The 24,288-nt window shown below is 34.8% G+C and overlaps 1 protein-coding gene across 3 annotated transcripts in view; it reads right to left on the reverse strand.

Moving 5' to 3' along the window:
• Positions 1 to 24,288, reverse strand: part of KrT95D (phosphofurin acidic cluster sorting protein KrT95D) — a 62,429-nt gene that overhangs the window by 17,472 nt on the left and 20,669 nt on the right. For all 3 annotated transcript variants that reach the window (XM_090177352.1, XM_090177350.1, XM_090177351.1), the window contains 9 exons: positions 14,177 to 14,266; positions 13,572 to 13,697; positions 11,940 to 12,096; positions 11,122 to 11,324; positions 6,237 to 6,296; positions 4,967 to 5,112; positions 4,425 to 4,470; positions 4,301 to 4,360; positions 2,827 to 3,090 (listed from right to left, as the gene is read on the reverse strand). In XM_090177352.1, coding sequence (XP_090033478.1) covers positions 2,827 to 3,090; positions 4,301 to 4,360; positions 4,425 to 4,470; positions 4,967 to 5,112; positions 6,237 to 6,296; positions 11,122 to 11,324; positions 11,940 to 12,096; positions 13,572 to 13,697; positions 14,177 to 14,266 — 1,152 coding nt within the window. The remainder of the gene's footprint in view (positions 1 to 2,826; positions 3,091 to 4,300; positions 4,361 to 4,424; positions 4,471 to 4,966; positions 5,113 to 6,236; positions 6,297 to 11,121; positions 11,325 to 11,939; positions 12,097 to 13,571; positions 13,698 to 14,176; positions 14,267 to 24,288) is intronic.

Here is a 24,288-nt window from a genome sequence, read left to right on the forward strand (position 1 = left end):
ACTCCCAAAATAAAATTTTAAATACGAAAATATTTCTATTTAAGGAATCAATTTTTTTCAGAAAAATAAGTGTGGTGTTATTATATGTACTGCCCTATGAATTTTAGTTCTTAAATAAATAAGTTATTTACTATGGTTTATCTTTTAACTATTTTAAGACAATTTAAAAGCGACTATTGGTTGAGCTAGTAGCGGCCAATTTAAAAGCAACTAGTGGTTGCGTTGCTTTCTCGCAATTTAAAAGCAACTAATAGTTGGGATACATTTTATCAATTTATAGGCACAATGGTTGGGCAACTTTTGGGCAATTGTGAGCAATTTTACGTTGTTTATATCTGCACTTTTTAAAACAATTTTTATGCAACCTAAAGTCACTCAACTGTTGGGCGCTAATTGGGAAACCGTCACGCAAATTTAGGTTGCTTATTAACCAGACCCGATATACTATTTTCAGAAATCACACTCTTGCAATTAAATAGCAATCCTGGCTTAGTACATAGGCAAAGACTTTGCCAACTAACGAGGTATCTCATGTCAACGTCAAAAATTGGACTCGTATATCATAGAGGTTTGGAACCAGAACTAAAAATTTATAGTGATAGTGACTGGGCATCCGACCGCGATACAAGAAGATCAAGCTGCGGATATGCAGCGTTCATAGGGTCAGCACCTTTCTCGTGGCGCTCTAACAAGCAAAAATCAGTTTATCAACAATGGAAGCTGAGTATGTGGCACTGTCAGAGGCAGTGAGAGGACTATTATAGCTGTACCCTATTTTAGATTAACTAAAGCTATTTAACGTGAATATACTAAAGCCAACGTTGTACTGTGACAATCAATCAGAAATTGGTTTTGCTAATAATAGTATCGAAAATCAGAAATCGAAGCACAATGATATAAAGTATCATTTTGTACGCGAAAAATTAGAATAAAATTATTAAATGCTAAATTTTTGCCTTCAAAGTTAAACGTCTCATTTAGTTTTACCAACGTTTTACAAAGTAATTTTGATAATTTTACAAATGCTCTGAGTCTAAATGCCAAATAGGGGGAGTGTTGGAATAGTTTATTTGTCATTTAAATCACCCACCGTTGCCTTACATCATAAAAGTATTACATTATTAGTTTTCCTTATCACTCGTTTGGCAGCACTGTAAAGTTTAAGTTTTTTCTCCCCGAGATCTCACTTGAGTGGTTAGTCATGAATCCCGTCGCAGAACGTTGTATTTATGTAACTCAGTTATTAGTTTCTTTTTATATTAAATGTTTTATTACTAATCGAGTGTATTAATTACCAAACAACATAAAATGATAACAAATATGTCTTCGATTTCTCAAGTAAATAAAACGGCCACGTCTTTCCTTTACGAAGTACCGCTTTTTACACTTCAGGGGCTGGTTTTTCAAGTAAGGCATTACTATTAATACAGAGCCTGTTGTTTCTACTTGATTGATCTAATTCCATCCAAATTTGGGCATTGAATTGGTGCGAGTTGAACGAAATAATTGTTAACAAGTCTGTATCATCGGTCCCTAGAATTATAGCATGTTTATGAAGTTCTTTTGAGATGTGTGATACATGGATGATAATCAAGAGTTGGCTTCTTCGTGTGAGGAGCTTAGAATTTCAACTATTTCCCTTTAAAACACGCCATTACAGTTGGAAGAATGGTAACAGAATTCTTTTAAGCCAATGTAAGGTTTGAAATATTTTAAATTTTCACAGCGGCATCTAGTCGGAGCCGAAGTTTCCATTCTTTCTTCCAATGACTTCGTCAGCGTTGATTTTAATGTTTTGGTCATGGTGTCATCAACTTGTGAAAGTGACCAAAGAACTGGTGTCAAAGGGTAGTGAAACACCAATAGATCAATGCCTTTTGTGGACACTAAATATAAGAGTAGGCCAAACAAATATCTTGTTCCTTCTAGTTCTAGTAACTTTTTGTCCTTTGGAAGGATCGAGGTTTTAATTTAGTTAACTGTGAAATTACAATTTTTTTTAAGAGGAATAGCCTTTTAAAAATTTTAGCATTGCTAAAACATTTGTTACTGAGGTCATTATACCACATTAACCCAATTTCTCGTACTTTAGTTAGTTCCCCGGTAACTTTCAAAGTTAGCTCTTTGCCAGTGGTAAGGCATCGAAGATGTTCATCTTGAAAGTCTTGTAAAAATGGATTCCAATTTGACTGGTTACTTTCAATAAGTTTTATACGATCGGAATTATCACAAGAAATTATGTACGGCTTGAGTTCTTGATTAGGTGTATCATGACTCTTTATTCCAGTCATATTGAGAAGGTGACCAACTATTTGACTTTTGGCTGTTCTTTTTGCCATCCATTGTGTAGTTGCCATTTTGACCATGAACACCCTCTGAAGACCAACTGCCCAGTCTGCAACTCGCAAGACTTTATTTGAACTCGGCGCCACTTTTTCACATAGAAACCACCTATTAATCTGTTGCTTTCAAATTATCCATGTATTTCTGTCATATAGCAGCCATTTTGCCCTTGAACGTCCTCTGGCAGCTAACTGCCCAGTTTGTGACATACAAGACTTTTTTTCGAAATCAGCACCACTTTTTCATCTATAATCAACCCTAAAACCTTTTGCACTAAATTTTTCTTTAAATCGCTGGTAGCTCCCTGGCTATTTATTAAGTATCCAAAAATTTAATTTAATTTAAAGAACCCGAATAGCCAAATACAAAAGGTAAGTAATAAATAGACTAAGAACATGTTACTCTTGTCTCCGTTTTTGCAGTCCTATTTCAGATGGGACAAATATAGTAAGGAAAAAACCAAAATAATAAATTAATACTAACACTACTCTCCACGGAGTCCTTATAGTCTTTGTAGGAATTTGATCTTTCAACGGATGCTTTTTCTTTTCCTTCTTTCATGCTAGAAGACCTTTTTTCCTTTGATGTTGAAACATGACGGTCCCTATTGAAAAGTTTCGGTTTTCTTTCATTTCCACCACTAGAAAGTGTATGTGATAGTTGTTTCTTTTCTTCAGGAACTGGCTTAGGTGGACTTTCAGTAAGTAGATTATTTGAATCTCCATATTCTTGATCAGTACCAGCATCCTTTAAAAAGAACTTGTTACTTTTGTTCACTGAACCAATTAGCTTCGTGGTTTGCAAAAAATGTGTGTAATAGGTATCCATTGGGCTCCATTAAGTTGGCCCCCCCTCTCTACAGATTTGAAAAATTTAATTTGCGATCGAATGCGACCTGGATGCGACAAAATGCGAAAGTAACAAAATGAGATGCGACATAACTGTTAAGTAGGAATAATTAAAACAAAAAGGGGGGCTAACTTAACGACAGCCCCCCCACTTTCAACTATCAACTCAAAAACACAACCAATACAATGCGAACTCAATGCGACACTCTTACTTTCCAATGCGACATCTTAGTTAATGAGATAATCGCAATTAAAAGTGGGGGGCTAAGTTAAGGTCAGCCCCCCCTATCTTCATTAAGGTCTCCGAACACGCTTATTCGAATGCGACTCAATGCTAAGTTAACGTCAACCCCCCACTTTTAATTGCGATTATCTCATTAACTAAGATTTCGCATTGGAAAGTAAGAGTGTCGCATTGCTTCGCATTGAGGTCGCATTCGAATAAGCGTGTTCGGAGACCTTAATGAAGATAGGGGGGCTGACGTTAACTTAGCCCCCCCACTTTTAATTGCGATTATCTCATTAACTAAGATGTCGCATTGGAAAGTAAGAGTGTCGCATTGCTTCGCATTGAGGTCGCATTCGAATAAGCGTGTTCGGAGACCTTAATGAAGATAGGGGGGGGCTGACGTTAACTTAGCCCCCCACTTTTAATTGCGATTATCTCATTAACTAAGATGTCGCATTGGAAATTAAGAGTGTCGCATTGCTTCGCATTGAGGTCGCATTGTATTGGTTGTGTTTTTGAGTTGATATGTAAAGTGGGGGGCTGCCGTTAAGTTAGCCCCCCTTTTTGTTTTAATTATTCCTACTTAACAGTTATGTCGCATCTCATTTTGTTACTTTCGCATTTTGTCGCATCCAGGTCGCATTCGATCGCAAATAAAATTTTTCAAATCTGTAGAGAGGGGGGGCCAACTTAATGGAGCCTATGCATTGGCGCACAAAGAAATTAGTTAAAGGCAGAGGGGGGGTGCACGTGTGGCTTGTGGAAGGCTCAGATAAAAGTAAAAAATTAATTTTCGTATGCTCTGGAGGGGGCCCTTGTCTAGGTGCTATACTGTAGACCTGACAATAAGGTAGCCTGATAATGAAATTAGAGTACTCACAGCTATGCCATCAGAGTCCGTTATTTTCAAACTTTCATCACTGAACTTTTCAACAGCAGCCTAAATTGGTTTTAAACGAAAAAATGTTAATAAGCAGAAAATAAAGTAATACTAACTTTCTTACTTTTTCAGAATCTGGGTCAACAAGTGTTGTAGTTGAAAAGAAAGGTCTAAAAAAGGCAAATAAATTATCATAAAGTAAACACACCATTCAGCTCGATCTAAAAATTAAACCTTTTATCTAAATAATTAAAACGTTTTTAAGTTAATGCCATTTTCAAAATACAAAACATACATCACCACTACTATATTAATATAACAATTCATAGAAGCATTGCAGAAATCAACAAGAATGTGTTGCATTTCATGACGAAATTAATTAATAAATTCAAGAGTCAACTTTAAGCTAAAATTTATCAAAAATATAATGTTAACAGTCTTTAGGACATATTGCAAAATGTAGCAATATGTTGGCTAGGCACTATATTGTAGAAAGGTTAATTGCCTTAATTCTGATGATTATTCACAATTTAAACACTAAAAATGTTTAATACTGAATTATAACAACTTTGCTGAAGAAAATTATTTGATAATTATATACTGGCAGTCAATGACATAATATTACACCTCTATGGTTCAATTTTTATAAAAATACATATGTATTACCTTAAGCTTGGTTTTGGTGTTGAAGTAATACTAACATCATCTACTTCTGGTCCACTGTCAGTTAACTCGTCCATGTCATCAAATAACAAATCTTCAATTTCTTGAGGATTTTGAGAAATAAGTTCGTGTTCCAAGTCTTCTTGGTACTAAATGACAATTTAAAGTGTTATAGTAAGGCAGAAAGCCCACAATCCATTAGGTCTTTTTCTCTAAAAACTAAAAAAAAAACCAACGACCATTTCGTAACGTGTGGTCCAGATAGTAGACAAGTAATAATAATAATAATTGGACCGAATATATTAGTATAGTATAGCCAGTGATAAGGTTAATTCTTTAGGTGGCACAGGGTTGACACAAAATTTTGAGATTCAAATAATCTAAGATTTTCCCCCCAATTTTGAATGCCAAAATTTTATTTTATATTTTACTTTTACCAAGAGTTGATAAATTTAAATGGACTTATATTTTATTAAAAAGGTTAGTGAAATGTTAAAAAAATTAGCCACACTTTCAAGGAAAAAAATTATCATAGATCTAGACTAAAATTACGTTAAAAAGTGTAGAGTTTAATATAATTCCCGGACCTTCCCCTGACTTTTTAGCTAGCCCATTTTTTAATTCCCTGACTTTTTAGCTGACCAATTTGTAAATTCCGTTTTCTCTGACGTGTTGCAGCCCTGTGGCAGAAAATACTACTAGGTTCTCCTGAAAAAATATTCTGATAAAATAGTTCGTTATCATTTTCCCTATTTTTTAATCTTGCAATTTAGAAATTCCTAGTTCATAAAAAGAAAGGTGCCTCTTTTAGCACCTACCACTTTGTAACAGATCCTTGATCGGAACAAATAAAGCTTAGACCTCTACTAAAAACGACCTTATTACATAACTTCAGAATTTAAATAGCAACTTTTGAAGATGAGCTTCTGGGTATTTAAATAGTGCAAATACCATATTTTAAGTAATTAATTTTCTACTCACACTACTGTTACTGAGAATGTAATAAAATTAATAAAAACTGAATTAAACTTAATCAATTTATAAACCACAAAAAATATCGAAAAAAGTCTTTGATTATCAGATACTGTCAATTAAAGAAAAATATTATAAAACAATTCCCAGACAGATTATGTCGATGTTCCATTTTGAATACCAAATTTGTATGTCTTGATTTCGTAAACGGGTCGACTTTTACATTATCAGTAACCAAATTAAATTTTAGTACTATGAACAATTGGAAAAATGAACACCAAACAACCAAAGAGCAACATACTTCTGCTTCTGGTACCCTAAACTTCTTAAGCAAGGCAATAAACTTCTGCTTGATGTTTCTCTGGAAATATAAATACACAGTTTAAAAAATCAAACCTTTACTTAACTGACTGTAGAAAATGTAATATAACTTGGAAGACAGGTAAATATTTTTATAGGACGGATATTTGACTGGAATAATGAATTTGATTTCCTTTTTTTTAAACAGGGAACCAAACCAAAAATTAAACTCTTTCTTAAAGTAGAAAGTTTTTTTTGGATATAGGCATAGTAAATTTTCTTGATACTGGTACACGATAATGAGGTTACCACCCCTTTTAGTGTGCAAGTTTATCAAGGCTACAAGTTATAGCGTACTGTCTCCGAAACACAGCCACTGGAAAAGGAACATGCCATCTGATAGGAGATATACTATCATAAATAGAAAATTTCCTTGATTTGAAAATACAAATATTTATTGATACAGAGCTAACAAATTTCCTTAATATAATAATATTTTTGATATTAGCAGGATTATATAATATCTTACGAGATAAGTATTCATCTTGGTTGAAACATGTGTCTAAGTAAAATATTTTGTTTAACATCGCTAGACAAAGTAATAGACTCGGTAAATTGTGAGCTTTGTACACAACCAAGACTTTTTAATTGGAAAAGTATAGACTTTTACTCAACGGAATCTGCATCAAGCCTGTGAAAGTCATTTTAAACTTTATTGGCCTAGATGGATACTTCTTGCATAAGAAATATATTATAAACTTCTGATATTAGGTAAAGAAAATTTTCTTTCTATGAATATAACCTAACTAAAATTTTAAACTGCCAATTCCTTATCAATAACTCTAAAATATTTTTTAGCAGGTTAATATTAGTATTTTTATTTAATGTAGTGTGCATAGGTATTTCAATTAAATAAGAGTATGTGTTTTTTTAAAATAAGAAAGAACACATGTGTATTATAAATTAGCTTATATGAACCGGATAATGTTCTCATCAGTCTGCTTTCAGGCTTAAATGAGTTTCCTTTATGGGCAGATAATTTAAAAATAAAAATAAAAATACTACAATCATGGATGTATCTCATGAATATTCAACAGGAATGCCGTAGGTCACCTAAGCCAAGATCAAACTGTCCTCTAGTGCTTAAAATAATTATGATAATTTGTAACTTAATAGTTAATTTGGTATATTTAATTTAGAAAGGTGTGGGTAGTTTGAGTAGAAGTTGCTGACAAATCTAAGTAGGGAACCCATTATGGCATTTGATACAGTTTCGAAGCGTTTAAGTGCTTTAAATATTTTTTTGATATAGGTCAAGAAAATAATAGAGCTGTTGAAAATAATTTTCAGAAAATTTTAGTACAGGAGATGACAATTTGTATGCCTTTTTAGTTGAAAATAATATTTTGGTAAAATAAAGGTTTCTTGGTAAGATGTAGTACCCTTCCGTAAACTGCAACCTTGAACCTTTTCGTGGTGGAAGGGAGTAACAGGTGGGGAGGCAACAACCTACACTGGCTAATCAAGGCTCTGCTTCTTCCTTAAGCTAATGTTTGGTATCGTGGTGAGGGCTGAGTGGTACAGGGGAAGTGAAAATACAGTATCATTAACGATTCCCTCGGGGCTAGTAGCTGTGCTTCGCCATACAAGCTATGGGTTGATAGGAAATGGCTGCATCTCTTGCTCCTGAAAGGGATGACACATTTATAATTCCACAAGGATGTCTCTTTTAGTAGAATCAAGCCTATAGTGAGGCCTAATTCTAGTACAACATTGTGTAGTCGTTTGATAAGCCTCAGAGGGCCACATTACCACCCCTTACGTATAACATTCTAGCGTCAATTTTAACAAAAATAACTAATTTATCATTCGCCAAACACCAAATTCCTTCAATGTGGAAAATGGCCAGTATTATTCCATTGCTTAAATCGGGTGATCCATTTGACCCCTCAAGTTCTAACTAACAAGGTTCCTATCTTAAGGTTCCTGAAAAATGCGCCTGTGAACAATTGTTAGAATTTGTTACTCAAAAAATATACTGTCGCCAAGTCAGTCAGGGTTTAGACCAGAGTATTCTACGATAGACTGTGCAACTAATTTACATCAATCGATAGTTGATGAGCTTGAAAATAAAAAGATTGATGGTGTTGTTTTTCTAGATTTATCTTAAGCATTTCATAGGGTCGATTACAATTTATTAATTAGAATTCTGAGGAAAACTTATTTTATGAATTTTGTTCCCCACAATTTAAAACAGTTAACTAAAAATATTAATACGCTTGGACAAACTGGGATTAAGAGAGTAAGAAAATCTCTCTTGGAAGCTGCATATTGAGTATATGATAAGCAAAATTAATAGGAGATTATGGATTTTGTATCCTTTCTTTAGATCTTTAGACGTTTTTGTGACCAAGATACTGTATGACACTAATTTTATCTATTTTTGCTTATGGTAACACGCTACATAAATGTGCTTCAAATGCAACGGTAAATAGTCTGCAGGTCGTTTATAATAAATGTGCTAAATATTTGATGAGAAGAGGTAAGCGTGCCTCGTACTGACCTAGATTGGTTAACTTTAAAGCAATATTACTATTGGTCATTGTTACTTTTGATGTACTGTGCATACCACTGTATATATCAATAATATGTTTGAGGGTAATTTCCATGGTTACAGCACTAGAGGAAGTGTTAATAACTTTGCAGTGTCTATTAAGCATAACAAACTTAGTAATCAAAACCTAAGAATAATATATGTGGAATTATGGAACAATTAATCTAATGAGCTTAAACTTTTAAATCTAAATGTAGAGATATTGTATCAAAAATGAATGGTGTATTTAGTATAGTTGCAAGATTCTAATGTTAATCCTTAAATTAAAAATTTTCATGTGGTGTGGACTCCCTTGTAAAAAATAATTCAGAATGGGATTATCCAAATAAAGCTCCATTATTATTATTACATAATTGGTGGCATTGGAATAGAACGCAGAAAAAAATTAGAAATATAAATATCTTCTGAAGCAAGCCAACAAATATGTTGCTATCTTTTACCGTTTACCGTTGCCACCAATTATGTAGCCGATCTTTACTTTAGAAGGTTGGGTAACATGCCTTCGGAGGCCTTAGAACGAACTACACAATAATAATAAGAGACCAATAACTGTTAGTCATTCCCACCAAGTAAAAATGGGTCATTCCACGTGAAATCGTCAAGCGTTGTTGCTCGATAGTAATGTATTTCGCCCAAAATTTTTCCCCTGGTTAATTTACCCCAAATATGAAGCCTCCTGGAGTTTAGCGGGCTAATTTCCAAAATTTGAAAGGTTATGATTTTTTGAAATTTTATGCAATTTGGCTAGAGTTTCGTTACTTAATAAACATTTTTTTCAGTAACATGATTCGTAAAAAGCTCCTCAAAATATGGAAATTGGTACTCTTAGGTAAAAAGACCTACAGATTCCAAATTTAGCATCCAATTTACTCTATGGGCTCTAGGGTTTGATATAAGAACTGTTAGGGGGGGAGGTAGCGCAAAACATCGTTTTTACAAAGGGGTCCATCTCAAAATTCAATAAACATTTCAAAGAAGCACCTCTTTGCACACAGAAAGGTCCCTCTTAAATTTGGTGTTGGCGACCAAATTATTTTCATCAAACCAAATTTATTGAAATTGGCCATTTTTCGCGTTTTTCATAAAACTGCGGTGTACGAGCTGAATAGAGGGGTGGCACTTATCATTTATTTAACGAAATATGATACATCCAAATTCAACAAAATTTTCAAATAAGCACCTTCTTACGTATTGAAAGGCCTGTCAAATTTGGTGTTGGCGACGAAACTATTTCTACCAAAACGAATTTTTTAAATTGGCCATTTTTAGCATCTTTCGCAAAACTTCAGCGCGTGAGCTTAGGCAGGGTGAAACCTAGAAATAAAAAGTTGTCGAAATTTCTGGTAATTTTGGATGGGATCTTTAAATATTAAGTGCCACCCCGCCTAATCTCACGCACTGAAGTTTTGCGAAAGATGCTAAAATTGGCAAATTAAAAAAAAAATACGTAAGAAGGTGCTTATTTGAAAATTTCGTTGAATTTGGATGTGGTATATTTCGTTAAATAAATGATAAGTTCCACCCCTCTATTCAGCTTGTACACCGCAGTTTTGCGAAAAATGAGAAAAATTACCAATTTCAAAAAATTTGGTTTGATGAAAATAATTTGGTCGCCAACACCAAATTTAAGAGGGACCTTTCTATGTGCAAGGAGGTGCTTCTTTGAAATTTTTATTGAATTCTGAGATGGACCCCTTTGAAAAACGACGTTTGGCGCTACCCCCCCCCAAACAGCTCTTATATCAAAAACTAGAGCCCATAGAGTAAATTGGAAGCAACATTCGGAATCTTTAGGTCTTCTTACCTAAGAGTACCCATTTCCATATTTTGAGGAGCTTTACGAATCATGTTACTGAAAAAATGTTTATTAAGTAACGAAACTAGCCAAAATGCATGAAATTTCAAAAAAATCATAGCTTTTAAAATTTTGGAAATTAGCCCGCTAAACTCCAGGAGGCTTAATTTTTAGGGTAAATAAACCAGGGAAAAAAGTTTGGGCGAAATCCGCAAGACAAAGGCAAATGGCGTCCAGGGTCCTGCTCGAGGATAATCCGCGAAAAAATATCGAGGCCGAGGGTCTTCTAAATGGCGATCCTTGGTGGTATCCAACCAGGAGAGAGGTATTATGAGCAACCCGAAACGTAAACTTGTCAGTTGTTTGGTGTTAAAGAGTAGACCATAGCGTTGAATACTCATGCTATTCATGGTTTAAATAAATTCATGCTACAATCCAGTAGCGAACAATTTGAAGATTAAAAAGTTGACAAAATACTTGAATTGGATCTGGTCTATCTTCAACAGAACCCTGGAAGATTTTATCACTCAATGTTTTTTGGAGATGAGACCGTCTTCTACTTGGATGCGACGACGTTATCATGCTCTTTCCTTCTAAGGCTGGTTCACTATCACTTCCTTCCGAGCTGAACTCTTCATCCTCATCAGAGTAATTATCTACATCTCCACCTCTTTCTAAATCTAAAATAACCAAATCAAGTACTTAAAATAAACAGGCAATTGATGTAAAAATTAAGACATGTCAATACTTAATAATGAAATGGGCATAAATTTAAAAGAATTTAAAATAACTCTAGGTAACACTTAGCAAAAATTATTGTAATAGACATTAAAACATAACATGTTGCTCTTGCTTCACATGTACAGTACTATTTTAATCTTAGCTAAAGTAAAAATTCCTGGCGACTCTAGCATGCTCACTTTTACAAGTATACGAGACATTGTTGTAAAAGCTTAATTAAAATATTGAAAGACCTATTCTACATTTAATTTTTTTTTAATTACCACACTCAAGGACTAACACTATGATATTTCAATCAGTTTCATAATGTATATAATATTTTGAGGGTATCTGGTTGACAGAAAATAACTTAATCAAATTTTTTAAGTTTTATTATTTACTGGTTAATTTGATTAATGCCTTTATTCTCTCAGCTAAGACATTAAAATTTCATTGTAATTTAATAACTTAGTTTGCTGACGTATTCCATCTATTGAATACTTTGTGATTTAAATATTTTTTTTTAAGTTTTACAATAAGGAATGTTAAGAGAAAATAATAAAAAATTTGCATACCTGCTTGGTCAGGAAATATTATTTTTTGCCTCTCAGGTTCCTCTTGATCAACTGGTTGACTAGATAGAGCCAGCATTTTTATTTTTGATACAATTTCACCTTTTTCTTTAACATTTGTTAACAATTCTAACTCTTTATCCATAGGTTTCTGCAGTACCTAAAAAGGTTTAAAGCAACAAAACATTTAGTAAGATTACCATGTGAAAGTCAGGATAGAGGGCGCCCCCGAGGGTAAAGGTCAAAAACCCCACTAGCGGTCAAGGGTAGCGCCAGCTATTAGTGTATATAAATGCCCCTTATGGAAGCCAGAGAATAGTAAGAGCTTGGATGCCCTGGCAGTTAGTTGGTGGAAAGGATTGCTCGAGGAAAGTAGTGAGTGCAAAATAAACGTATGTTGATTTAAAGTAAACTTAGGCGTTCTCTCTTAATATTTAATTAAGATTTATTGTAATGGTTCTAACGGTGAATAGAGTTCATTATAACCATAAATCAAGAATGTAACCCACACTATGACACTGCTGTATAAGCCGCGCAATTAGAAATACTGAAGACTTCAATATATAAGTGCTTTATGAGATTCAACCACTAATAATGGGTATAGTTTTAACGAAAATCATTACATTAAGAAACAAACCACTCATGACTATACACTTTAAATTTAACTGAAAAACCTGGGTTTGCTTTTAGTGTTGTAAGTTCGAAAATTTTCCGGAAAATGAACGAGGACTTTTTCTGGAATATTTTCTGTATATTTCCAAAAAAAAAATAAGGTCTCATTCCATGATTAAACTAATATATTGTTTGCAAATTTAAATGAAGCGGCATTTTCGCTTAATTTTTTCGAATCTAAACGTAAACTAAACCTCTAGACTAGTTTAAACTGATTAACAATGTAACACTATTAATGTTTTGTAGTATGTTTACTGTTATTAAACTTTTTATATCGATAAAAAATTAAAAACCATAAAAAACTTTTAAAAAGTAATTTAAGTTTAAATTTTTGATTTTTTTCAATTTGCGGAAAATTTTCCGCATTTTATTTTTTGGGAAAATTAACAACACTAGTTTGCTTACTTAAATCAAAATTACATGCAGATGAGACAAAATATTGCCACATATAATATTTGTGTATCTAAAAAATTTTCAGTATAGCCTTCGTCGTGTAATATTAACTTTTAATTTTGTTTAACCAAAAATATGGGTATTACAATTAAAGAAGTAAAATTTTTCTAATAAGATGACGATTATCCAAAATGGAATAGAGCTAGCCCGCCAATTATAGCTTGTGGTGGATCAACAAATTTTACGTCTTTTATCTCACCAGGTTAATGGAAGCTAGGAGTTATTGGCACTTATTAAGTTAGAAAACCAGTCATAGCCCATGTAAGCAGACAATTTTTCGATTTAGCTCATTCTCTCTTTCACAACTGATTTTTCATCACTTCATATCAATTTCTTAAGTACTGACTTAACATTTTTCAACACCTTGAAGTCATTAATTTTCAGCATACAGCATTTATATTTAAGCAAATGCTTAAAGCTAAAACTTTGATTTGGATAGCAGTGGCAACATTAAAGCTACAACATAAAAGATATGGATTTAAACCAATAATAAAAATATATATAACTTACTTCAGCCATATTAATAACGCCAGCTGCTAAAGTTTTGAAGCCCAAAATAGCTCGATTCTTATATCTCTTTCTTCTTTGGAGCATTACATGTAAGTAGTTGCCATTTCGTTTCAAAAAGTGAGGATACTGAAAAAAATTACATTAAACCATCTCAAAATATAGTATAGGTATTTCTTCTTGGGAGTATGCCTATGCTGCCTACAAAGCATTGTTCTGAATTTTATTTACATTTGTTTCACAAATTACTATACAATTTCATTTTGTGTGATTCCTTCCAGGAGTACAGAAAGATTTTTGAAGACCCAAGAGACTAGTTGTTTCCAAGCCCACAACAAACACTTTTAGAAGGATTGTTGTCAATTCTTTGTTAACTCTCTCCGGAGAAGTTATTTTAGAGTCTACTGTTTTTAAACATGGCCTTCACACTTGCTCAATAGCGGTTATTAATTTTTTCTGATAGATGGATATGAATAATAGTGTTACACACTTGCTAGCGAAATTCAGTGACACCAAAATGTCCCTATATTAATTAGTCTAAGCAATTACTATTAATTCATTTTCTTTTTAAAGAAAGTAGTACATATGAAAATATTTCTACCATTTACCTGTAAAGAGAAAGTGAGGTCCAACTCCGTATCTAACAAACCACTGTTAGGAATCATAACCTCATTTGAACGCAACGTGCGTTTGGAGCTCTAAATTAATGGAAAAATATACAGTATTAAAAAGCCAATTGATCAATACATTTTATCAGAAATATTAAATTTCAGCACTGACACTAACACAAATTTACAATAAATTGAACCAGTACGAATACTTAATTAAAATTTCATAATAAATAATAACTATTAAATAAGAACATTATATAAAGAACGCATAGAAGTAACTAAGAACTATTTACCATGATCTTTAAATCTTGGTATGGAAATGCTTTAAAAATTTGTGTCCCCCTCTCAGATATATTAATGGAAAGATACATTTTTAATTTGAATTCGCTGAATGAAGTATTATAATTTATAATATATATAAAATAATAATAAATATTTTTAATATTTTTCACAACTCTATGAAAATATAGGCACTAGAGGGCACCATTCAATTCCCTTTCATATTTTCATAGTTGTTAGTTACTTCTATGAGTTCTAAATAATGTACGGCTGTGCGAGTAGTGGTTTTAAGTAATCGTTTCGGGTATCGCGTACGAAATTTTTTTCATCTGAGTAGAGTAAAACTGAAGTCAATGTTGCGCAAATAACTCAATTCCCAATGTTAACTTAAACTGATTTAATGAATATTAAAACATGGCAGCATATACAAATAACTAAATATTAATTGAAGTAGTAACCCTTACCAAAAAATAAGTTGGCTAAAAACCACTTACGACAACTTGTATTTCAACTTGGTTTTGAGTTTGTATTTGGGACAAATGCCTACTAAAAAATAACTTAAATCGTCTTTATTAATCAACTTATTTCCAACTAAACCAGAATCAACTTTTACATTTAACTACTTAAAACCAACTTAAAAATAATATGTAACTTCCTGACTACTAAAAACCAACTAATTACAAACTTAGCAAAAGAAGTATTTTCCTACCAACTGAATAACAACTTATTACCCCTTCAACTAGTAACTTGAAATATGCTGACAACTTGAGCTTACTTAATACCAAGTTAAAATCAACTAATAATGTGTATACAAACTAAATACAAAATGAAATCCAACTTATTTTTGGTAAGGGAACTAATTAACAAAACACTAATAACAATAAGGCATAACCTATTCATTGAGGAGCTTTGACTAGACTGACAGATTAGTGCCAAGAAACACCTTGTGATAACGTTAATAGATCTATGCCATAACGTCATTGGGGAAATATTTAATATTAGTGGTTGGCAACCCTGTAAAATCATAGCGTCCGCATTCTTGTTTTTTCTTTGTGTGGTCTTACTCCTGACCAAGCCGTTATATCGTTCACTCTACTGTATGTAAAATGTATATTATTAATTATGCCTAATTTAACTAATTAAATAATAAACTACTCATTATTCATAAAGAAGTTATACTTATTGAAACCATCTACAACAAATGGCAGCTCTGCTGGGGATCGAATTAGGATTAAATTAGGCTTCGCATTGAACGTCATAGACATTATGGCGGATGGACGAGCAGTATCGTTTCAAGGCCAAGTTGAGAAATTAGACTCAAGTAACTACCAAAATTGGCGCTATGAAATGGAGATGGTTCTTAGAGGGCAAGGTGTATGGGAGATAGTAAACCAAACAGAAGTCCCACCTGCCTCTACGGCAGCAGCTGACGTAATACTCAGATATAACCTTCGAAAATCAAAGGCGTATGCCACTATTGGGCTTGGTTTATCCCCCACTGTGACGAGTATAGTTGATGGCGAGACAACACCCGAATTGGGACACTAAGGAAACTTTTCTATAACATAGAATATGAAGAAGGAGAATGTATGCCGGCCTTCACAGGACGTATCAATTATGCCAAGAGACAATTAGAGGAGCCTGGCGAAACAGTAACCGATAAAGATGTTTCATACCAACTCATTGGGTCATTGCCGGAAACATATCAGAGTCTGGTGTCTATCATCTATGATGCTGATGACACGAAGTTTGTCTCTACTACTATCAGAAATCAATTGACTGCAGAATATGGTCGTCAAACAACTCTAAAAGGAGCGACGGTGGTGCAAGCAGCGAATGCATATGCCGTGCAGATACGTAATAAACGGGCAGATCGGAAGACAAAAGATAATAGACATTTCAAAGGGAAATGTCATTTCTGCCATGTATGGGGTCATCGGGAAAGTCAATGTCGAAAGAAGACAACACAACAATCGCAATATAAAGACCCAAAGAAACCCGAAAGAGGAGCTTTTATTGCTTCAGCATTTATGTCAACTACGACGATGTCAAGTAATTGGATCATTGACACTGCAGCCACTCACCATTTTTGTAACGAACGGCACTGGTTTGAAAACTATTTAGAATTGAAAACGGACGCAATCGTGGGTGAAGGCAAATCGAGAGTGGAAGGCCAGGGCAATGTTTGGTTGAAGATGGATGAGGATGGAGGTAACATTTTCCAGTTAAAGGGTGTTATATATACACAAAGCCATCGTAGAACATGCCTGTATCACTGTCTATTTTCCTAAAGGGAATTTAGCTTTTAAGGCACAACTATCAAAAGACAATTTCTATACAGTCAAAGCACACGTACTGGGACAAGGGCAGGAAACAGAGGAAATAGACACAGTTCTCGAAACTCATACATCATCTGTTAAGAGGTCGAGATCTGTGGCACAAGCGTCTCGGCCACATTAATGAAGAAGATATTAATGTCATGATTGCACACCAAATGTTAGAGGGGCTGGACTGTAAAACAGGGAGTTTGGATATTTGTATATCATGTCAAATAGCGAAGAGTACACGTAGTACGTATCCACCTATGAAGACTATACGTAGTAAAGAGATATTAGAATTGGTCCATTCTGATGTCTGGGGACCAGCTCCAATTCCCTCGATAGGGGGAGCTAGATATTATGTCACTTTTATTGATGACAACAGTCGTTATATGAAACTTTATACTATGAAAAATAAAAGTGAGGTCTTTGATATTTTCAAGGTGTATAAGGCAGATGTCGAAAAACAGACTGGGAGAACCATTAAAGCTATGCGAACTGACCATGGTATGGAGTATTGTGCAAGTCAGTTTACCAAATATTGCAACGAAAATGGTATTAAGCATGAGCGTACCAATGTTTATTCACCGCAAATGAATGGCGTAGCCAAATGCATGAACAGGACACTCTTGAATACAGTCCGGGCGCTACTGGACGACAGTAAATTACCTCATTCGTTATGGGGTGAGTTACTTTATACTGCGGTTGTTTTCCGAAACCGTACCCGACATGCCAAACAAGGAAAGACCATGCCCCTTGAATTATGGTGGGAAAAGAAACCGAGTGCAAGGTTCCTGAGACGCATAGGTTGTCTGGTATTCATGTATATTCCATCACAGCGACAACAGAGCAAACTGCATGGTCGAACAAAACTGGGTATACTTGTTGTTTACGCCAAGAACACACACGGGTACAGAATATGGTTCCCAGATACCAAAGAAGTGAAGAAGACAAAGCACGTTAAGTTCGCAGAACATAAACTGGGGGTGGAGAATGTCAGTGTGGCTCATCACGACAGAGAAGTCATGTTTTGGGCAGCGGAAGAGAGTGATGGTGGAGAAGTCACAACACCGACACAAGGTATTACTGAAGACAACCCACCTCAGGAAATGGCTCAAGCAACAGAACCTTTACTAACGGAAATCCTGCGTGACGAAACGGCTGGACTACCAAACTTTGTAAGACCTGACACTTAAGAGGCTATCGGTCTACCCGTTGGTTGGACAAGACAACTGAGAACACGAAAAACCGGAGCAACAGCTGGTCGCAAAGACATCTATTATTACGATCCGGATGGAGTACAAATGCGATCAAAACCAGATGTCCGGAAATATCTTGAGGCAAAGAACCTCAATTACGATTTGGGTTTATTTGATTTCTCCACAAGGGAGACACTGACACCATCTTCACTGATCACTTCTATAACAGAACAGGATGTATCTGAAATTTTTGAATTGTACTGAGGTCAAGATACCACAGTCGTATGATGAAGCGATACATTCACCACAACACCTCGAGTAGAAGCAAGCGATGGACAAAGAAATGGAGGTGTTAGAAGAAAGGCAGGTTACAGAAGTGGTTCAAAAACCAAATGAGAGAATTATTGGATGTCGATGGGTGTATGCCCTGAAGAAGAATTCGGTAGGAGAAATAATTCGCTATAAGGCACGCATAGTAGCCCAAGGATATGGACAGATACCTGGTATAGACTATGAAGAGGCATTCTCACCGGTCATAAATTTTTCACTCATACGTCTCTTTATATCACTGTTCGTGATTAGTTTCGGTTGGGCACATGGACATATGGACGTTACTAACGCATATTTATATGGGACATTGGATGATAATGTATACATGCGACAGATTCCGGGGTATGAAAAAGTAGATCCAGTTCACAATTGCTTGAAATTAAAAAGGGCCCTCTATGGTTTACCTCAAAGTGGCCGGCAATGGTTTAAAGAACTGGACAATAGTTTCAAGGAACTGTGTTTCTTCAAACTGTATGGCACAAATTGCGTTTACTTCAAACCCCTCAGCTTGATAGTTTTAGTTTATGTTGACGACCTTGTTGTTCTCGCTAAAACCGCAGGAGGAATACAGGACGCATACAAGCTATTATCAACAAAGTTTTCATTGAAACATCTTGGTCCACTCAAGAAATTACTTGGGGTCATGTTTGACTTCCGAGATGATGGGACACTGAAAATGCATCAGACTGAGTACATCAATGACGTCGGCAAACGATTTGGTATTACCGAATGTAAGTCCATCAGTCTACCGATGGTACAGAATACGGTTTTAACAAAGAAGGACTGTCCAACGACAGAAGACAAAAGAGGTATGCAAGACATTCCTTATCGAGCACTTATCGGATGCTTATTATTTATAGCGCAACGCACTCGGCCAGACATTCTCTATTCAGTCATCGAATTATCACAATTTAATGCCAACCCCGGTCGTGTTAATTGGTTTCGGTTGCAACAACTGTTGCGATATGTACTGAATACAGCAAACTACGGACTGATTTATAGTCATATTGATAATCCGCAACTGAGTCTCTATAGTGACAGCGATTGGGGTGCGGATATAGACAGTAGACACTCTCATTGCGGATTTGTTGTCTACATGGGTTCAACACCAATTTCATGGAGATCGGTAAAACAACAATCTATTGCAGTCCACAGCTGAGGCTGAATATAACAGTGAGAATCACCGTTCAAAACATATCGACATTCGGTATCGATTCATCTGTGAAAAAGTATTTGATGACAAGATATGTAATGTGAGTTATGTGAAATCAGTTGACAAAGCTGCAGATATTTTTACGAAAACCTTAACTAAATCTCTTTTCCGTCATTGTTTAACACTATTAAATTTACAAATTTGACTTCAAATTGATTTGTCATAGAGGGGGAGTGTGATAATGTTAATAGATCTATGCCATAACGTCATTGGGGAAATATTTAGTATTAGTGGTTGGCAACCCTGTAAAATCATAGCATCCGCATTCTTGTTTTTTCTTTGTGTGGTCTTACTCCTGACCAAGCCATTATATCGTTCACTCTACTGTATGTAAAATGTATATTATTAACTATGCCTAATTTAACTAATTAAATGATAAACTACTCATTATTCATAAAGAAGTTATACTTATTGAACCCATCTACAACACACCTGAACAATGAATATAGCACCCCCTGTTGGTAGTAGGGCAAAGTAACTTAAAATCCAATTATACTATCACAGTCGAGTCAAGTCGAGTAATTAATACTTGATTAAGAGGAAACTCTTATTTGAGTCAAGTATTTACGAACAGACCTTAAGTAATATATTTTATACGAGTCGAGTTATCGAGTACTTTATTAGGAGCTGGTTTTATTCAAGTCATTAGGAAAATAAATTTAAAATGAGTATGAACTAACTTTCAAGGCACCAACGGTACACTATCATGCACCACCAAAATATTTTATTGCACCCTCATAAAAAGATGGGAAATTTAAAAAACAAAAATGTGCCGTAATATTCGGAACTGATAAAAACACGCGTAAATGATTGCACCAACGATGCACTACCATAATTGAATTTTCTCTTTCTAAGCTTATAAAAAAAGAAAATATTAAACTAAAAAATGACCAACCGAATGCACCCTCAATACACAACTATGCACCGCAGTTAGTTTTAATTGCACCACACTCCTTTTGGAGATACGACGTATTTAAATATCAAGAGTTCAGGGCGCTCAACATTAAAATATTACGTCGGGGCTAAGTTAACAACAACCGCCCCCCACACACATATGATATTAATAAAAATAGCTACCAAAATCAATTGTACCCTCAATGCACTACTATGCACCGCAATTAATTTCCATTGCACCAAAATATCAAGCATTCAGGACACTCAATATGAAAATATTAACGCTAATGATCTTATTTCAAAAACACTCTAAGATGTAAGGTGTATGGTAGTGCACCGTTGGTGCAATCGTTTAGGCGTGTTTTTATCGATTATTACGGCACATTTGATTTTGCAATTTCCAGCCTTCCCCAATGGTGCATAAAATATTTTTGGTGGTGCACTACGGTGCATAATAGGTGCAATAAGGGGTCAACACAAAGTTAATACTTATGAAAAGGTAAATAAAAGATTGTGGTTTATTCGCTTTTTACCACCAAGCCTTGACGTAGCAACGTTAACAATGCAATTCAATTCAATTATCCTACCAATTTACGATTATGGTGATGTGCTGTATGGCTCTGCCTCATTAAACAAACTAGAAAAACTACAAGTTCAACAAAATAATACACGTAAAATTATCACCGGTCAGCATCAACGATCTTCCACTAGTACGGCCCGTAACCTATTATCAATTTTTTCTATTGATCACCAACAATATTTACAACTTACGGTCTTTATGTACTTAATATTTAATAATTTGGTCCCAGACTATATTTTTGAACTCTTTCACAAACCAAATACAATTAATCATCATAAAACCAGAGGTAGTCAGCGTAATTTCTATGTAGAAGAACTCAATACCAAACTTAGTAATATTTCCCTCAAAGAGCAGGGGAATAATGCTTTGGAACAAGCTTCCTTCATTTATTCAGGAGATTAAAGGAACTAATATGTTTAAAAAAATTCTTTGTGCAACTATCACAAATTGAATGTGTTTATGCTTTGTAAGATATTTATTTTTTTGAATTTTTATGTATGTAATTAACTTTGGACCCCCTTGGAATACAGCTTTGCCGAAGGGGATATCCTAAATTCATCCTATCATTATTACTAATTTGAAAATTGCATGCTAACTTAATGGAGCCAAAACATAGTAAGTTGACAGATGTTTCCAGTGTTGAAAACCAGGATTATTTTTTAACTATGATAAAGCTATGTCAAGCGATAAGGACATCTCTCCATATGTTCTTTATCTGCATTTGGACAATCTTGTCTTGTAAGTATAACACTTGAACTCATAGGTAGAGTAACTGGCTTTTCTAGATTCATCTTAAATTTCACAGCTAACCCCCCTAGTGGGATGGCCTTGCAGCAAGAGTAGCCGGGTTTGATTCTAGCTTGTGGCACTGGGTGAAAACTCGGAACAACTGTGTTGAGTTTGCAAGTTCTCTCCCCGCTGGTTTAAGGGGTTTTCCCCCTGAGCTCTTCGGTTTCCCCTTCCATAAAAAGTTGTTGAGGTTAACGGTAATAGGTAGTGTCGGAAGCTGACGGTTGGCTCGCGTGGCATTCAGGGCTAGCCATCACCCTACTACGCATTGTAACCCAACCACCTGAATTTATGATTTAGGCATAAGGTGGTGCATTGGGTATAGCCTAGCTGATGTATGTTGATTGCTGTAATTTTAAGCCATTTTTTGTACCTTAAATTCCCAAAAAGGAAGCCAACTCTTCCAAGTGATTTAAAGTTGAAGTGCAAAAATTCCCATCAACATGTGCACTTTGTTTTTAATTTTGACCCTTTACAAGTTTCACGGGAACAGTTGAGACATGGCGTTTTCCTTCTTGTGACAAACTTCTGCGCGGTAGGAGTCGAAGATAGACACCACTTCTGCTTATTGTAAACCCAGCTTTTCCCAATTACTTTTTTCAGCTCGTCGAGTGTTTTAACGCTTCGATATATTTTTTTTCGATGTGGCTTTGAACCCCATTGATTTTACCCTTGACGGTTATGTTTCTACGGTCTTTTTTTTGGAAATGTTAGCTTTAGTGTCCCCTTCATATTTTAGATATTTTAATTTAAATGTTTTCTCTTGTGCCACTCTCCAAGAGGATACGGAGTGGTTTCGGACCCGTTGCCACGTTCCTTACCGAGTAATTTGAATTTGAGTTGCTGGTCAACTCTTTCTTTTAACTTTTTCGGTTATCCCTCTTTTGCCTGCCTCACATGCCCCATTATTTAAGTACTCTGTCTATATCACCAATTTAAATTAATTCCCCTCTTATTTTTTAAGTACTGTTTGCCCCATTTGTACATATTATATTTATTTCTTATTATATCCTCTTTTTTTACTTTCGATTACTAACCTTTTTGTTCTTTGTTCGAGGTATGTTCCCTCTGTTTAAAGCTTCTTTTTTGCCCAATGTATTATTTTAATTTAATGTTTGTTAGCTAGTTATGGGCGTCGATTGGGTTAGCGCAGAAGTACGATGGACCAATTAGTGAAACATCGCTTTAGCTAGGCCAGGCAATCCTTATTTCGCTCCCCGTTTCATACTAAGCTTTTTTCTTTACAACCCCCGTTGGTATGGGTGGTGTCGAGGATACCATAGCGTTCCTTAATTTCATTTAGTTAATTTGTTTTATTTTGTATTATCCCCCATGCCTGAAACTGCCAATTTAAATGAGTGTGATCAACCTCTTATCTGTGCGGAATGGCCAAGGATTAATTTATTTTAATTGTGAGCACACTAGGGTGGTGAACCCGAAGCTTTTCTTCCGAGTGGTGAATTCGACGTTTTTTATGAGTGTTGAACCCGTGGCCAGAGCGTGGTTAACCTCTGTTCTGTTTTGTATCTTTCTTTGGGAAGGGATCCCGTTATATTGCCAGAGCGTGTAAACCTCTGTGCGTTTGATTTAATTTCGTTGAGTGATGGTGCCCATTTCCAGAGTGTGTAAACCTCTGTCGTCTACCCCATAGGAGTGTTTAGGCCTCAATTCCTTATGTGGGTTATTTTATATTTTATGGGTCAGCTCGTTTTAACCGCGATCCAGTTTTTTTTGTCATTTTAATGACGCGTAACGCACTTGTATATTATGTAAATTTTCAATTTTCAATTATGATTTCAATTTGATCAATTTTTTTAATGTTTTGTGCACTTCTAGGTAGTGTATAATTTTGTTTCATACCCTTAGTTTCATTTTCTAATGGCCATTTCAATGTGTAACTATTTTCATTTTGTATCTATCCATAACTATTTTGGTTTATATTTCGCTGTATATATTTTGGCTAATTTCTATGATTGTATTTAGTGAATTTGAAAATCCATACTTGTTTATACATTTGTCCAGAGTAGTTTTCTCTGTTATTTTCTGTTTTAGAGTTCAGTGAACCTTTAAGTTGTTCGGTGTGTGTTCCACCACTGTTTTACTGGTCTATGACCTCTTTTGTTCACTTTGTGGTTATCTCTGTAAATGCCTTTGTACTATAGTTTTTTTATAACCGTTATATTCTGTAATTTCGTATTTTTACCATGTATTTCGGCTTTGCCATGTCACGGTTTTTCACTTGTTTTCATGTGAATTTTGTTTTTTCTTATTGGTCATGGCCATATTATGGACATTTTGTCTAAACTTTTATAATCTGTTTTTATTATTCTTTTTTTCCGCTGTGCCATTTTGTAATTTTCAATGTCTACGGAACATTTTTCGTCATTGTTTTGATTCGCACCCTTTTTTCTGTTTGGTGCTTGTGCGCGTGGTTTCTGCTTTCGCGTGTTGTTTGAACGAGGACGTCAAACATTAAGTCAGGGAGAATTGTAACGTATTTTACTCTC

The sequence above is a fragment of the Leiobunum rupestre genome, chromosome 6 (assembly GCF_980474605.1).
Source record: "Leiobunum rupestre chromosome 6, qqLeiRupe1.1.hap1, whole genome shotgun sequence".
NCBI classification, from domain to species: Eukaryota; Metazoa; Arthropoda; class Arachnida; order Opiliones; family Sclerosomatidae; genus Leiobunum; species Leiobunum rupestre.